This window comes from Rhyacophila brunnea, unplaced genomic scaffold (genome assembly GCF_057557595.1).
Source record: "Rhyacophila brunnea isolate RB1 unplaced genomic scaffold, BYU_Rbru_1.0 scaffold_10, whole genome shotgun sequence".
NCBI lineage: Eukaryota > Metazoa > Arthropoda > Insecta > Trichoptera > Rhyacophilidae > Rhyacophila > Rhyacophila brunnea.
In genome coordinates this window covers 16,005,542-16,021,105 of record NW_028232752.1, presented here as the reverse complement: position 1 = coordinate 16,021,105, position 15,564 = coordinate 16,005,542, and the positions used below count along the sequence as shown (strand labels likewise).

Below are 15,564 nucleotides of genomic sequence, written 5' to 3'. Positions count from 1 at the left end.
TTCAAACCGATTCACTTTAGGAACTATAAGATCCGATTCCGAACGTTTCGCACCCCCCTTCCCCTCCCCGATTAAATCTAATATCAACATACTAACAATTTTTTAGAATGTGAAGTTCTAATACATACTTTAGAGTCAGTAGATAAAATTAAATTACTAGCGAATCAATGATCAGTTTAGTTTCGTTATCCTAGATCGTTTAGAATGAAGTTTGCACGCGCGCGATCGGGCCGGTCGACGCACACAACACTAGGAACACTTTAACGTTCTCTTCGCCTCCTGAGGAACTTTGTACGCGCGTAACATTATTTGTCTATGGCCACTGTTCACAGCGTTCACGGCTGCGGAATTTAACCTCCGGGCGACCGTCGGATCGGCGACACCGCCCAAATTTATTACACTCACATTTTTTTTAAATACAAAATTTTTCTATTAAAAATCATCATTTGGAGTTTCTTTTACAAAGTCTTTTGATAATTACGATAGAAGTGGATTGGCGGCGAGAGAGCATTTATTTTTTGTTTATTTATATTTTTTTTTTAAGAATGGCCATACAAGTTCGTTATCACATAGCACGTTGACGCGCACCAGCGTGTCAAAATAAAAATCCATAAAATAATTTAAACGAACGTCCGCCGACACACGCGGCCGCGTCCCGCCGCGAGTCTAACTTTGAACGTGTGACCGCATCACGCATCTTTCGCCCGGCCGCTGATCCTTCAGTAATTATTATCACTCTAATTACTGACAAAAGTCTGCGACGGAACCATATTTAAAAAAAATCACAAGTCAAAGAAGAGATTTCTCCCGTTGACACGCATTCCCTGAGAAATGCAAAACGGCAGAACTAATCTTGATGACCGTAAATAAGATTCAGTTTCTTCATTTTCTTCTTTCAGGGAGCGAGTGTTCTTTTTAGGCTTCTTAGAGGATATGTTTTAAACAAAAATACTGTCATCGGTAGATGTACACAAACACTTATCTTCAACATCAACAGTTTCGTTTCTTGTTTCGACTCCGCGATGCTCACAATCGTATGACTCGACATCTGACTCACCGCCTTTAGTGTCACCGGTGACCTGGAATCCGTCAGATCTTCAAGCGGACCAACGTCACGGGGGCAGTTTGCGTCTCGTCATCGGTCTCCGGAGTCTGCGGGAGTTTACATAAACAGAGCTAGAATATCGTCGCACTCGGCGTCTGATATGGTCCTGGTCTTTCTCTGGTCTCGGAGGCCAGTCTTGGGGCTTAGTCACTCGAACAGAGCGAGGATGTCATCGGACGAGGGTGCGCGATGCGGGTGCGAGTGTGCAGAGCTGGACGAAGAAGGGGGCGTCGCCAATAAGTCTCCCAGACCTCCGGGTGGGTCCAGGTAAGACAGCAGCTCCATGGGATCCACTACATTATCGGGCAGCAACTGTAATAACATTCCCCCATTAGTAATCGATGACGATTGATAAATAAATATAACTAGTATGTGGCTTTGGATTCTTATTCTAAATACGACAATGTTTTAGCAAATGGTTCTTCTGGGCACAGAAGGAAAAAGACTGTCAATGTTTGTGTTAGCAGGTGTTATGTGGGTGTTATCAATTGTGAAATAAACCTATTCATTCTGTAGATCAACACTGAGATGGAGAACAGGTGATTTACGTTTGGGAATAGAGATATTTACAATACACCAAACTGCTTTGTAACCACTGACATACCTCCCCATCTTAAACTGTGTAATCTTATTCATTGTCCTATTTTGATTCTCAAAGTTTAAATACTACCATATCGCCACACCACCCTTGATAACGTGTTTACATGTGCTTGCTACTAATGAACCTACAATGGAAGATGACTTCCTTAATAACTACATTATCAGTTTTAATTTATAATTTAATGGGTCATTGGACAGATATTGTTCAGTTTTTACCGAAATTTACCCAAAATGCCAATCAGCACCATAACTTTAAACTGTAAAAATATTGTACACCCGATTATTTTACCCATTATTTCAGAAGATCTCATTCAAATAATTAAAAAGTCCATTTCGCATTTGATTGATTACAATAAAATTTTCTCAAAACATACATCTGTGCTCCCCATCAATATAAATGTATAAAGGCTCCCTCTCTAGAGAAGGTTTTCCTTCAACATCTTTGCATAAGGGCAAGGATTATTAAAAAAAGGCTTACATTGAGGCCCTCGTTGGTCCCTTCGCCGTCGATGACAGCAGCGGGGTCGAAATTGAGGTCTGAGGGTATGTCCACATCTGTTAGCTGCGAGGAGTGGTGCGTCTGCGGGTGGTGGTGGTGGGCTAGGTGGTCAGAGGCGGGCGGCACACTGGGCGGCCCGCCCGGCGTGTGCGCCGAGCCGGGGGTGTGCGCTCCGCCTCCTCCGCCCGCCCCAGGCGTGTGCGGCGTATGGGGCGTATGCGGGGTGTGAGGCATCTGCGAGAAACAATTCACGGTTTAGTCAAAATGTCACTTTGCACTAAGTAATAAAGGCCGCGGAAAAGGTCACTGATTAAATATAAGATGTCAAATGATTAGATCACTGAAGCTAATAAATTAATATGTTATCTTGCAGATGAGCTTTCAGCAATATATAATGATGGACGTACACTTATATTTTGATATTATAAGCAATAAATTTAGTGAATTTAGCCAAGAGAAATATTTTTTACATGTGATGAAACATCAAATAAGTATATTTAATAAATTACTTAGTAATTAAAAAAATTGACACTAACCTGCTCATTGAGACTCTTCTCCATGGCATTGAGGGGATCCAGCGAATTAACACTGTCACTTAAATGCGATAGTGGTCCTCCGCCTCCGGAATACTCGTTGCTACCGGGGTCTCCTTGGTTGCCGAACTCGTAATTGTTCTGCCCGCCGACGCTGCCATTCCCCCGGCCGTTGTGTCCGCTGTGGCCGTTGGAGCCGCTCTGGCCATAAGAGGGGGTCATCATGGAGCCGCTGGCGATGGTGTTCATGTCGGGCGGCAGGTAAGGTGACAGGGCTTGGTTCATGTCCCAGCTGTGCATGGTGGGCAAGGTCATGGAACCCGGAGACACGGCTTTGCCACGCTTCCCCGCGCAAGAGTCACTACTATCCTCCTCTTGCTGCAAATTAAAAAGGAAATCACAAAGTTAATTTAACACTTAACGGAAGCATTATCATAGATCAAAATGGTGGAAATTTTAGTGACGTAAAAACATGTCACACTTTGATAATATCAATTCGATAAGTGTGTGTGGACATTTTATTATGACATATAATAAAAGATCCTGAATATATTTCTGCTGCAAATTTCTGAATAGGTAGTTACCAACGTAATTATTTTCTCATTTTCTGTGGAATGATCAAAACATGGACAATGTAATAAAAACTTTTTGTTGAGCATTGCCCTAGCAAATTGCAATATCAAACAGCAATAAATAATATAACACACAACATTTGAATATTACAATAGATATCTGAGACTCACTTTAATTCCGAGATTTCCAGGGTTCTTTGCCGCTTTCCAATTAGCGCCGCTGTCTATCGTTACTTCTTCAACATCGGACGTATTCAAAGTGTTCAATATACCCCACATGTATTGGTCTACCTCCAACCCTTCTAACTGAGCAGGTTTACTGAAAAAAAAACATTAAATACACATTTATTTAATTACATGATTTTTTAGAAGTGATGCACACATTAATTAAAGATATAGGTTAGGTGTACAAAAGTTTTTCAGGTATTAAGGCATTATTGAAACTGGAGTTAACTCAAAACATTTTTAAACCCCTGATAGTGACTATTTGAGAATAAAAATAATTCTGGAGTATGAAGGTATCCTGCACCCACACAATATTTGGGCTTATTTACTTTTGACAAAGCCATCAATGAGTTTCGGAAATAAGTATAACTTTAATGTCCTGAATTTGTAGGTACGTACTTTTTCTCTAGGAACTCCCTGCAATACGCATTGTGCATTTTGCCATGACAGATTGTAGATGTGATTTTCAATTTATAATAATCAAAATTTGAATATGTATTTTTGTACCAGTGATTGGATACTATATACTTTGTTTGATGTAAAGAAAATTACCAAAGAGGTTAAATTACCTAAATAAACTGTCAAATTTAATATATTGCAAAGTTATATAATACTCACTTGCAGACAGGACATCTCCATGAGCCTCGCTCACAGTTCAATTGCAAGTAGGACTCGAGATCGAAGCATTGGATGTGCTTGCAGTCGTGCCCTCTGGCCGGAAGGGTTATTCTCTTAAAGGTGATGGGGCACTTGAGGGAGACTTTGAGGGCGGTCTGCTCCACGCTCTCTCTGTCCCTGTCCCTCTCCTGCTGTTGTTGCTGCTGTTGCATGCCGTTGCCGCCCGTCTGGCTGAAATTGCGTTTGATTTTGGCGATGCAGTGGTCGGCCGTGAGCAGCCGCTTACGCAGCAGCCCTTGGAGAACGCTTCTCACGCTCGGCCGGTGCACCAGTTGCAGGACAAACAGATGCGACTGCAATACGGAAAGAAAAACATTCTTTAGTAACGGTTCCACTTCCTACTTAAATACTCAATGTCCTCCAATGGCCCTTCAGTCATTGATTTATTTTTATGTGGTGCATTGACCAGAATCTGTAATGCTGAATATGTAGCCAATAAATAAAAAAATCTAACAATTCTTTATAATATACCTGTCATGTGAATTGGGTGTGATAAATACAATACAAAATGTTTACTTGTATCATTGAACTTTCAAAAATTAGTTCATACAGTTAAATGAGTTTTTGCTCATTGGCAATTTTGACAGTTACTTGAAACAGAGCAATGAATGGATGAATGGCTTTTTGGTTTTGACGACACTTCCAATTTACATGCTGATTTGCTAGTGGTGTTTACACACAAACTAGATGCAACTGTAACTCATCACGAAACACGTGTCACTTAATGCATGACGCCCAAAGCATTGACGATTGGAAAAGAGATTTGTGCTGACAACTAAATTATTAGGGACACATGTTTGTTACTTTTGGTTATAATTGCCACCATATCCGGTTATCACATAACTCGAATAAATTGTTGGATGCACCCGATATTTTCAGCTACTTTTTATGTCAAAATAATTACATCACTTGAATGAAATTTTGCTCCATAACGATTCACAGTTGACTTGATATTGAAATTATGGAATAAAGAATGCCTGTTTGCGTGTCAACCATATTATGACAATCGTAGAAACGCGAGCCTAGCAACAATTGATACCTTGGAAGCCAACATTATTGAAAGAGAAACATTGGACGTCCAGATTCCACTTTTGTCAATTTTGATTAGTTTTTTAAATGCAGAAGGTGCATAAATTTAAATATACTCACACAGCAGCAGGCAGAGACGGTGATTTGTATGGTGTTGCGGCCAGGTTGGCACACATCCTTCAGGTACAGTGGTTTGTGCGAGGTCTTGTTCTCCCCGCGGTCGATCACGAGCGGCGTGGCATTCACCGACACCTGAACGCTCGCCGGCCAGTTGGTGTTCATCTGCCGGTCCTCGTGGTGGAAGCACTTCAGCTGGAGTTCTAGGTCCGACCTGCAAATCAACAACGTTTCACTCACAGCAATTGAATTGGGGCTCGGAAAAATGATAACTCCCAAAATCTACTTCCAAAGAATCATGCCAGCTAGCAATCAGAAGAATTATGATGTTTGCTGTCTAGCGTCTTTCTTCTCTCCTACTTTTCACTTCTTGTCGAATTAACTGGCCACTAAGAAAATCTACACGAAATCGTCGTTACTTTATAAAACAGCCTAAACAACGATAGTGTAACCCTAAAAAGTAGTTGATTAGACATATTTTAAAGATAAATACTGAATACGTACCTCCACATCAGTGTTTGGTGGACTGTAGGCTTCAGTTGAAAAACGTGATTGCTTACAGCCAAGTTGTGTTCTAGCCTAAAAGGTGGTAAGATGATTCCATCTCTAACAGGGAAGGTAAGACGGAGCTCATCATCTGGAAACAAAGAACACAGATATTGTTATCGACTATCCAATAGAAAACAAAACAGATGCTGATTGGATGGTAATCCTACATCCAATTTGTGTGTAGCAAACTGGTACATAACATAACTTTTTCATAAGATGCATCTGCAGGAAAACAAACTATTCTGCTTTAGGCTCTTTTTACCATAAAAGATTTAATATTAATAGTCTCTCGATTACTAAATGATCTCGATATCTTTGTAATGTCCATTTCCTTTAGCCGAAGTTAATTTGGATTGCTAAAAAGTCATTTATAGTCACTGTGGCCATGTAAACCATATGCAAAAGATTGTATGCTTATAATGAACAATACTAGTTCGGTCATCGTCGAATTCGATGACAAGTGTCTCAAATACTGTTAACACGTCTCGCAAAATGTCTCAAGGAAATGTGGGAGCCCGATTTGAATAGATTATTTGCTGTGAAAATTTTCGAAGCCGAGTTTTATACTTTAATGAATTTTACAACGGCAGAACAATAAAATAAACAACAGCAAGAAACTAACGAACTTGGCATTGCTTTTCCCGAGGCTCATTGTCAGAAGACAATAAAATTTATGGGAACTCCCATTTGAATAAGTGAAGAGAACCAGAGCTGTAACTGCGTGTAAAAGCAAATATTTTATAATGGCGTGTGTACTTTTTTGCAGTCGTTTCTTCACTCCAACGTGCGAGACAAAAAATCAATTCTATTGTTGTACCATACACACGCCTGTACGAATTTCATAGTAACATAAGAGTGAATTCATTATTACACCTCAAAAGATAGAACAAGTGTCTAAAACTGTACAGGGGAGCATTGTCGTATCAAGCAATAATTATTCAAATACTATATTGACGTTCCACATTACTCAGTGCTACATTTTACATGAGAGTTCATACACAGATACACAATAGATTTGCTTTCAGATGTAAATCCCATATTTTTATAAATCCTCTTTACATTATAAAAGTTATATTGGGTAATATCACCTAGATATAAAATTTCGATTGTTTTATGATCCAAGGGTCAAATCGAATTGACATAATTTCCAACCATAGGTACATATATATAACAGACTAGGCATCTACTGGCGACTGATTTTCTACTTATTTCAATATGTGAATTTTGATTTTTTGTTTTTATATTAATTTAGATATTAATTGAGAACACAATAAAAAAGAAATAAAAATATGAGTATAGTGGTAAAGCCTAGTCCAGATAAGAAACACCTGTATGTTTTCCATCTGCCAAGGAAAACGAAAATCCAAGGTCATTTGTATCAGTATATAAATAAAGTAAAGTGAAATGATTGCAATACAACTTTCTTATACAATGTTAATGTTCACCAAACTGATGTATCTTGGTCTAGACTTAGGCATTACAAAATATTGTTCACTGTAAATTGTTTTTTGATATAAGTGAAAAAGGGCACTCACTTTGCATGGGCAAGGGTGGTTTGAGTTCATTGAAATTAGGTTTAACGTCAGCATTGGGACTGATGTATGGCGGCATACTGCTGGCGGGGGTGAGAGGCGGGGTGGGGTTGCCGGGAACGGGGCTGTGCTGGTAAGTCATGTTGTTCCGCATGGTGCCCACTTCAGGCTGGAACTGCCCGCCGCCGTACTGCCCGCCCTGGCCGACGTAGGCACCCGCACCGTTGCTGCCCTGGTGGTGAGCGGCGAACTGCGCGGGACCCATTCCATTGCCGAAGTACTGGCCTTGGCCGGAATAGGGCGGAGTGTTCTGCCTCATTCCCGCTCTCATTCCGCCGGGACCAAAGTTCCCACTCGGGACGAGAGGCTGCTGAGGAGGGTATTGATTCTGGAAACCCGGACGGCCGTTTCCGTAAGCCGCAGGGTATTGCGGCGCGTTGGGGTTGAAGGCCCCCTGCATGGCGGGACCGGGGTTCATGTAACCCTGCTGCCGCTTCTGTGTCATATGCATAGCGGGGGCAGGGTAGGGGGCGAGTCGCCGCGGGTAGCTCCCGGGGCCCATCTTGCCACCCATGTTGGCCATCTGGCCGGGCATCATGTTGGCGTGGACGCCCGCCATTCCCATGTTGGCCATCTGCGCCATGGGGTTCATTCCGTTCATGCCGGGACCGCCGCCCGTCATCTGGTTCATTCCCCCCATTCCTCCCATACCGCCCATGCCTCCCATGCCCCCCATGGAAGTCATATTGGGATTGTGCCCTCTCTGCTGGGCGTACCCGTTCATGTTGTTGTACTGCGGATTGCCCATTCCCATATTGTTTTGCATCTGAAATGAACCATACAAAAATTATTACTTATTAATCTTTAGTATGATATTATAAATAAGATAAGATTACTTTATTTATGATTTTCTCAACTTATGTATACAAATTTCTCGACTAAATATCTCAATATAAGCAACATAATGCAGAAAATATTGTTTGAAAGCAGACATGATTAAGTGAGGAGGAAAGAGTTATTATTTACTGGTATTGTATTCTTCCACAAACTTTGCAGGATAAACTCGGCAATGAAAAAGGTGTATGAGAACACTGGGCAGTCTTTTGCAACTTCATAGTTTTCAAAGTCAAGTTTATCTTGTCAGTCAGTTTAAAATGTCATGAACATAAAGTATTCTATCATTTATTGTCAATGCTATCACGTAATTGTATAGATATTAAAATGTAATCTATACTTAACCAATGGCATATTCACAATAGTTTTATGAACGATTACAATTACGGTACAGACCAGATTTAGACGACTATCACCATCGTGAAGTATCAGATAAATTTTGCATGAAATCTCATATGGTGTCATTTTATAGAAAGAATGACACGTCATGTTGGATTTCTGCGCTTGTAAACTTCTGATGTTTCTCGATAGCGTCAGCCGGGTTTGTTACGAATGGAACCACAGAGGAGTTGATAAAGCGGTTAAGGATCCCGTGGTCGCCTGGCTGTGCCAGTTTGTACCTGAAACTCCTCGTAAAAGGAAAGTTGTTGGTGTGGGTTGTGCACCTGGTTGAACGGCTGGGCGTCGTGCATCGGGGCGATGCCTGAGGAGGGCGGCTGCGCGGCGGCGGAGGCGGCGGCGACCATGGCCGAAGCCGAGGCGGAGGCTGACGCGGCGAGGGACGCCGATCCGGCGCCGTACTGCCCCTCCGACCCGCCACCACCCAAGCTCATGCCGCCCGCAGCGGGCATTCCCCCATACCTGCAAAACAAAAAGAAACGTTTTTAATAACTGTTAATCAATATCAAATTATGACTAAAAATTACATTGATCATCAGTCAAAATTGTTGTTCCATTGTTTAGACTCACATTGGGTATTTCGAAAACACCCTTATCCCACATAGATTGAACATCCCATCTCCTATCTTAAGTAATCAATTACTTTGCAAATAGTACCTTTGATTGCTTGCTTGAGAAACTGAAACAGCGCATCTATTCTATACACAAGACTGCTTTCAGCCCGCTACGGCAGCTAACTAGGGTAGGAAAGTATCGAAATATTAACACTTATTGAAACAATTACACTAAGTTAGCCGTCTAAACAGTCAAAACTGACTATTTCGCTCTGAAATTTATCATAGCCAAGAGAGGTGCTGTTAAAACATAGCACTTATTGTAACAATTAATTACAACTAACGTATAGCAATTGTTACAATAAGTGATAATATTTTGATACTTTCCTACCGTATATAGCTGTTTTGGCGGCCGAAAGTAGTCTTGTGTATAGAATAGAATGATGCGCAGCAACCCTTAAAAATGTCAGGGTTAAACAGCTCTAATAAAAACGAGGTCTATTAAGTATACAGTTCATTCGCTTGTCGCCCTACCATGTTTCCATTGAGGTGGTACTACTATTAGAATGAATGAGAATAGAATGATGTCTGAATGTAGCCTAACAAATAATTAATAATAGGACTTCAATATCCTAAATGAATTAACAGGTAATACTGTTGGTAAAAGGTGAATAGCATTGTTATTTGCCATCACCTCGGACACTTGGTTAGCGTTATTTAAATGTACTCAATTGTACCAAATTTAGATGGGCGCGGAATTCGCAATCACGACAAACAACGGCACAAGAATAAAAAAAATCGCAGTGCAAAATAATTATATTTAGAATATCTTTCTGAAGAATGATAGAATTCGTGCATGGATGTAGCCAGTAGTGTTCGTAAGTGTGTCGTCTGTCGTATCAGTTTTGGCCGCTCATGTATTTTTAGCAGGCCAAGCATATTTACGCCAAAATAATAGCGAGCGTGAAAGTGTGAATTCAATTTTACCATTGTGGCCAAATTAATCCCAAATATTACAAGTTTAGTCAACGTTTATAACACTTTTAACATCAAATACAACTACTGAAGCGGAAAATAATATTCATTTGGGGAATAAAAACTCATTGTCACCACGTGTCGAATACCACGCGGCCCCCTCCCTGTGTGGGTAGGTCAGTTCCACAATATTTATATTTCAATAGTAGATAATAATATGTTAGCTATGTTCAATAGCATCTTTAAAAAATAGTGAAAATCGAAAAAAAAATGGATGATACTAATCAATAAAGCACCTGCCCATAGAATAACAATAAATTACAATCTTCGCTTCTCAGCAGAGTTTTATTAAGAAAAATGGCCCTTGCACTGGATCAAACACACATTGCAAAAAATGTTGATTTACGTGAAATTCATTTACAAAGTGTAAATTTTTGCCATCGCATTTTGTTCATATATGTACCTATATACATGTGCTTTCTATCCGAGCCGCGACACTAGGATTGGATAGGTATATTTTATTTGTAGAATAATAATAATATATTGAAATAATTATCCAATCTGTCATAATAAATTCCGAATATCTACAACTTTGTATGGTACGTACATGATAAGGAGCATCGTACACTATAAATAAATCACTACAATAATGATATTGTAATATTATGTATTATTAGTTGGTTTAATCTGTCAACCCGACAATGTTTATACCAATTAGGTAAAGTGCATTGCCTGTCATCCCACGACTTCTTGGAAAAAAATTATTGATAAATCGTTTAGATATTTACATTGTCTATACACACGCGTATTATAAGACATATTACATACAAAGGTTGCACATTTTAAAACAGCAGCAATTTTGTGTAAACTTCCACAGTAAAGCAGATATTGACAATTTATTACATAAATAAGTACTAATTTAGTTTTGGGTCATAAATACGTAAAGTACCTACATACCAAAATTGCAGATTTACTCAGTAGATATATTCTATAAAGGTAGTACTACTTATACTTGGCACGCACATTGAACTAGTTGGTAGAGCGATCGTCGAGTCAAGTACAATAGTTTTTTTCAGTATGTATTTAATCCAGGACCAAGCCATCAACTACTATTCTTCGTAAAAAAAAAGACTGTTAATACAACCATCACTCTGTAAAAGTCCATATGCTCCGCTCAGGAGCAAACATGGTAATTGACTCGTTTTACCTATAGATATTTTAAAAACCTACTTATCAATTAAACATAAAGTAATATGAGGCGAAATACAACTACAATGATAGACATGTATAATACATTCACATATTGCACACTTTCTATCTAGAGAGTACACTAGCAGGCAAAAGTTATAGATCGACCGACAACACTTGATAGATAAGTAATAAAAACAATATTAATAGCGTTGCTTCTATATTTCCCTTGTTATAGGATGCATACCTTTACCTAGTGGCGGCTCTACCTTAGGGGATGAGGATACTAGTCCCCAAATAAGTAAACATAATGTCAAAATTATGGTCTAGACATTATTTACGAGTTTTGTACTTTTCAATAAGAATTAAGTTACAGCGACGCGGGTTTCGTCCTTCGATATCATCAGGGTCTATGTACGGTAAATAATTATACAACAATCAACTCGCCGCCACCGCCTTTATCAGAAGAATTGTGATATTTTTAAGCTAGAATTCAGCCAGACGATAGATAGATATGTAATTAAGTACTTATGTACATTTATATGATTTACCATTTTGTAATCGCGACAAAATTAGTATTATTTTACAAAACCATACAATGCATATTATTATGAGGGGATTATATAATTAAGTCAGTAGATACCAAAAGATAAACAATAACAAACTATTGCTTAAAAAGGTACCTAAACCACAATCTATGCTCCGATAGCGAAAGGAGATAACTTCCAAAATGTGGACGCATCTTAAAACCGACTTTCTGACGAAGGTTGACTGTCAACCTTTCGCTCAAGAATGATGAGGGAGCGGTAACATAAAACCAAATAACGCATGAAATGCGAATATTACCATTGGGATTCGATACGCAATTACCAGATTACTAACGTAATACGCTATACCTACTACTATGGCCGAATAATATTGTAGCAAGTGTAAGTTATCAATTAATAAAATGACAGTAGGTAGGTAAGTACATATTATGACCCGCGATGGAAGACTGTTAGAATGATCACTAAATTGACATACATATATTGCTTTTTATTTAAATTTAGTGCGTGTTCTAAATAAAGTGAATGGCTAAAAACCATTTCTCGTCAAATGGTCCGTTGAGGAACCCCTTTGTTAGACGGTCAAGCCACATAGGACTCTAGAAAACTATATACACAATATTATAGATCTTGTTTGGTTAATTATACTTTACCAGGCATAACAACCGAACGAACTCGGCATTTGTATCTATGTGCATTCCGAAACGGAATAATTTATTTACGTCATCCTTAGGTTGGTATTGCAAAAAAGAAATTGTGTTCCACATTCAAAATTGTTTCATAATCGTCAATATTCTACTACTAGAATCTAGATGAAATCATAATGTGATTGTGTACCTATTCATAAAGAAATCATTCTAAATAAGTACACAACTGGTTTTAACGCAGGTAAAGATTAAACAATGGTAAAGCATATATTATATAGACAAGAGATAATAAGTTAATTAAGAGGACGCTCTACAGAATCGGCCTTGAGAATTGAAAATATGATTTTTTTACATGTGGTCCATAATAACTGGTCTACTAGTTAATATAAAAAGGTTGCCGCCAATGTTTGTCTCAATAAACTCCCTCCAAGTGAAGTGAAGCTATGGGGTGACCAAAAAATAGTACTTTCTAATAAATGTTACTAAATTCAATATGTTTATCAGTTCTTTGGTGTGAAGTATTGCAACTGATATGATGGATATGAAAACTTTTTTGATTATGTGTTAGCCACGATATAAACTTAATAATATAATATTAATAACTTTTTAACCTGAAATTGTCCGAGAACTAAATATACGAAGGATGTTGACATACATATCTACCTACATTTTTATTTCATGTACTATCCAAAAAACATTACTAATGAATAGTGCTTATTTGTAATGTTTAGGACCTACATATTAAAAATAATAGGTATTGTTTAATTCTAATGCATATTTTTTAAAACGTAGAATTTAGTGTCTGCCTATTATAAAAAGGAAGTGACTTTTTATTGCCTGTGCAACTTCACTTTTATACTAGTGAAACAAGTGGTAGGTAAAGCCAATGGGCGAAATAATTTATATCATGAGTGCCTAAAAATAATTATTAACATACAGTCACTAGACACATTATTTTTTTATTAATCCATCGACTGGCGGGCATATAAAAAATGACTGTCACTATAAAAAATGTCTAACAGGGCTGCCGACGCAATTAATTATAATGTACTTTTTAAATTTAATTTATAATATATTTTATTTAAGTTTTGTGCATCTAATGCTGGGTCCACACTGGCGCAAAACAATGTCGCGCGACAACCTCGATAAATTTTACGATAATTATCATAATGGCTTAAAAAAATTTACGATAATTATCATACTTATCTTAAAATTTAACGAGGTTGCCGGCGACATGTTGCCAATTTGGACCCGGCATAATATCCACTGTGGTTCACGTAGTGGCATGTACCTGTTTTTCTGGTGTCAACTAATTCAAAAAGTAAACACCCATAATAGAATTTTTCCAGTTTTGGTTGCATTATATTCCAACTCATTTCCGATTTTAACAAACCTACGAATAAAAAAAGACAGTAAGGAACACAGTGATTCATCGCAGTAAAAACTGGCAACCAAATTCGCCATTTTGGAAAGCGACGATTTTGCGTAAACAAATATCACGTGGTCTGCACGTGTGCGGTAAACTTCGTATGTGTTTGTAATTTTGTGTATTTTATGTTTGTGTATCATGCATTGTCGGCCATATTTTCCGGCCTTTCTGATTGCCGTGATTTTTTATTCGTAGAACAAACAGCATTTTCTATTAGTTATAAAAAATCAACTTTGAACTTTAAGCCGTGCTCACTCGTGAATGTAATTCTTCATTTAAGTAAGTATATATAAATTTTGATGTTATCTTGCAGAGAAAACAGTTATCTGACCTTTTCACTATATTATATACATGTAAATATAATGTTTTCAAATAATTGATATGGATTATATAATATAATCCATCGTATTATTTTCTCGAAATCATAAAGATACTATAATAGTATTTGAGTATCAACCTATGTTCAATTTGAATTGGGTTATAATAATAATATACCCGTAGATATATCAATAGTATGTTTGCCACGATATCCACCCAAGTTATCAGTATGTACTTGCACAGGTTTGATTAAAAACTATGGTGAAATTAACATTTTACAAATATTATATTATTTTGACAGCCCTGTTTTCTGATCAGCGGACACGTGCATGTGTTTATCAAATAATAATGTAAGATTGTCCACAATAATAATAATATAGAAGGTCGACAATAGTAATAATAATGTTTTTTTTTTAAATAAAATCTCCGATGATTAGTGATTTTTGCCAAAAGATCGATTTAAATTAACGTGCATACGACGCCGAGGTCCATTTCATACTAAATTATATTTGAATACCGAGCTCTTCAGCCGCAAGGGTAAGCTCTACAGAATTGCCCTTGAGAATTGAAAATATGATTTTTTTATATGTGGTCCGGAATTGTTGGTCTACTAGCAATATACAAAGGTCGCCGACAATGCTTGTGTCAAATGTAAATGGTCTCTAAATTAAATTTAAATCATAAACACGGTTGACGTGAAGACAGAATGGGGTGACCAAAAAATAATATCTTCTAATATAGGTAGGTACGTAAATGTTACTAAATTCAATTTGTTAATCAACTGTTTGGGATAAAGTATTGCAACCAATATGATGGTGACATTTTCAATTATGTGGTTGCCACAATATAAACTTAATAATATATTAATAACTTTTTAACCTGAAATTGTCCGAGAATTAAACATACGAAGGATGTTGAAATGCATATCTACCTACATTTTTATTTCATGTGCTATCCAAAAAACATTAATAATGAATAGTGTTTATTTGTAATGTTTAGGACCTACGTATTAAAACTAATAGGTATTGTTTAATTCTAATGCATATTTTTTAAAACGTAGAATTTAGTGTCTGCCTATTATAAAAAGAAAGTGACTTTTTATTGACTGCGCAACTTCACTTTTATACTAGTGAAATAAGTGGTAGGTAGAACCATTATTGCATGTAAAGGCAATGG

At 37.8% G+C, this 15,564-nt stretch overlaps 1 protein-coding gene across 2 annotated transcripts in view; it reads right to left on the bottom strand.

The window, feature by feature from the left end:
• Window positions 1-541: 541 nt before the first annotated feature.
• Window positions 542-15,564, bottom strand: part of tna (Zinc finger MIZ domain-containing protein tonalli) — a 71,790-nt gene continuing 56,767 nt past the window's right edge. Inside the window, exons 3-11 of one of the 2 annotated variants that reach the window (XM_085951447.1) lie at window positions 8,954-9,194; window positions 7,443-8,265; window positions 5,863-5,995; window positions 5,362-5,572; window positions 4,153-4,505; window positions 3,481-3,628; window positions 2,741-3,115; window positions 2,184-2,438; window positions 542-1,417 (exon numbers count right to left, since the gene is read on the bottom strand). In XM_085951447.1, coding sequence (XP_085807573.1) covers window positions 1,253-1,417; window positions 2,184-2,438; window positions 2,741-3,115; window positions 3,481-3,628; window positions 4,153-4,505; window positions 5,362-5,572; window positions 5,863-5,995; window positions 7,443-8,265; window positions 8,954-9,194 — 2,704 coding nt within the window. In that variant the 3' untranslated portion in view covers window positions 542-1,252. The remainder of the gene's footprint in view (window positions 1,418-2,183; window positions 2,439-2,740; window positions 3,116-3,480; window positions 3,629-4,152; window positions 4,506-5,361; window positions 5,573-5,862; window positions 5,996-7,442; window positions 8,266-8,953; window positions 9,195-15,564) is intronic. The other variant, XM_085951458.1, reaches the window with a different exon arrangement.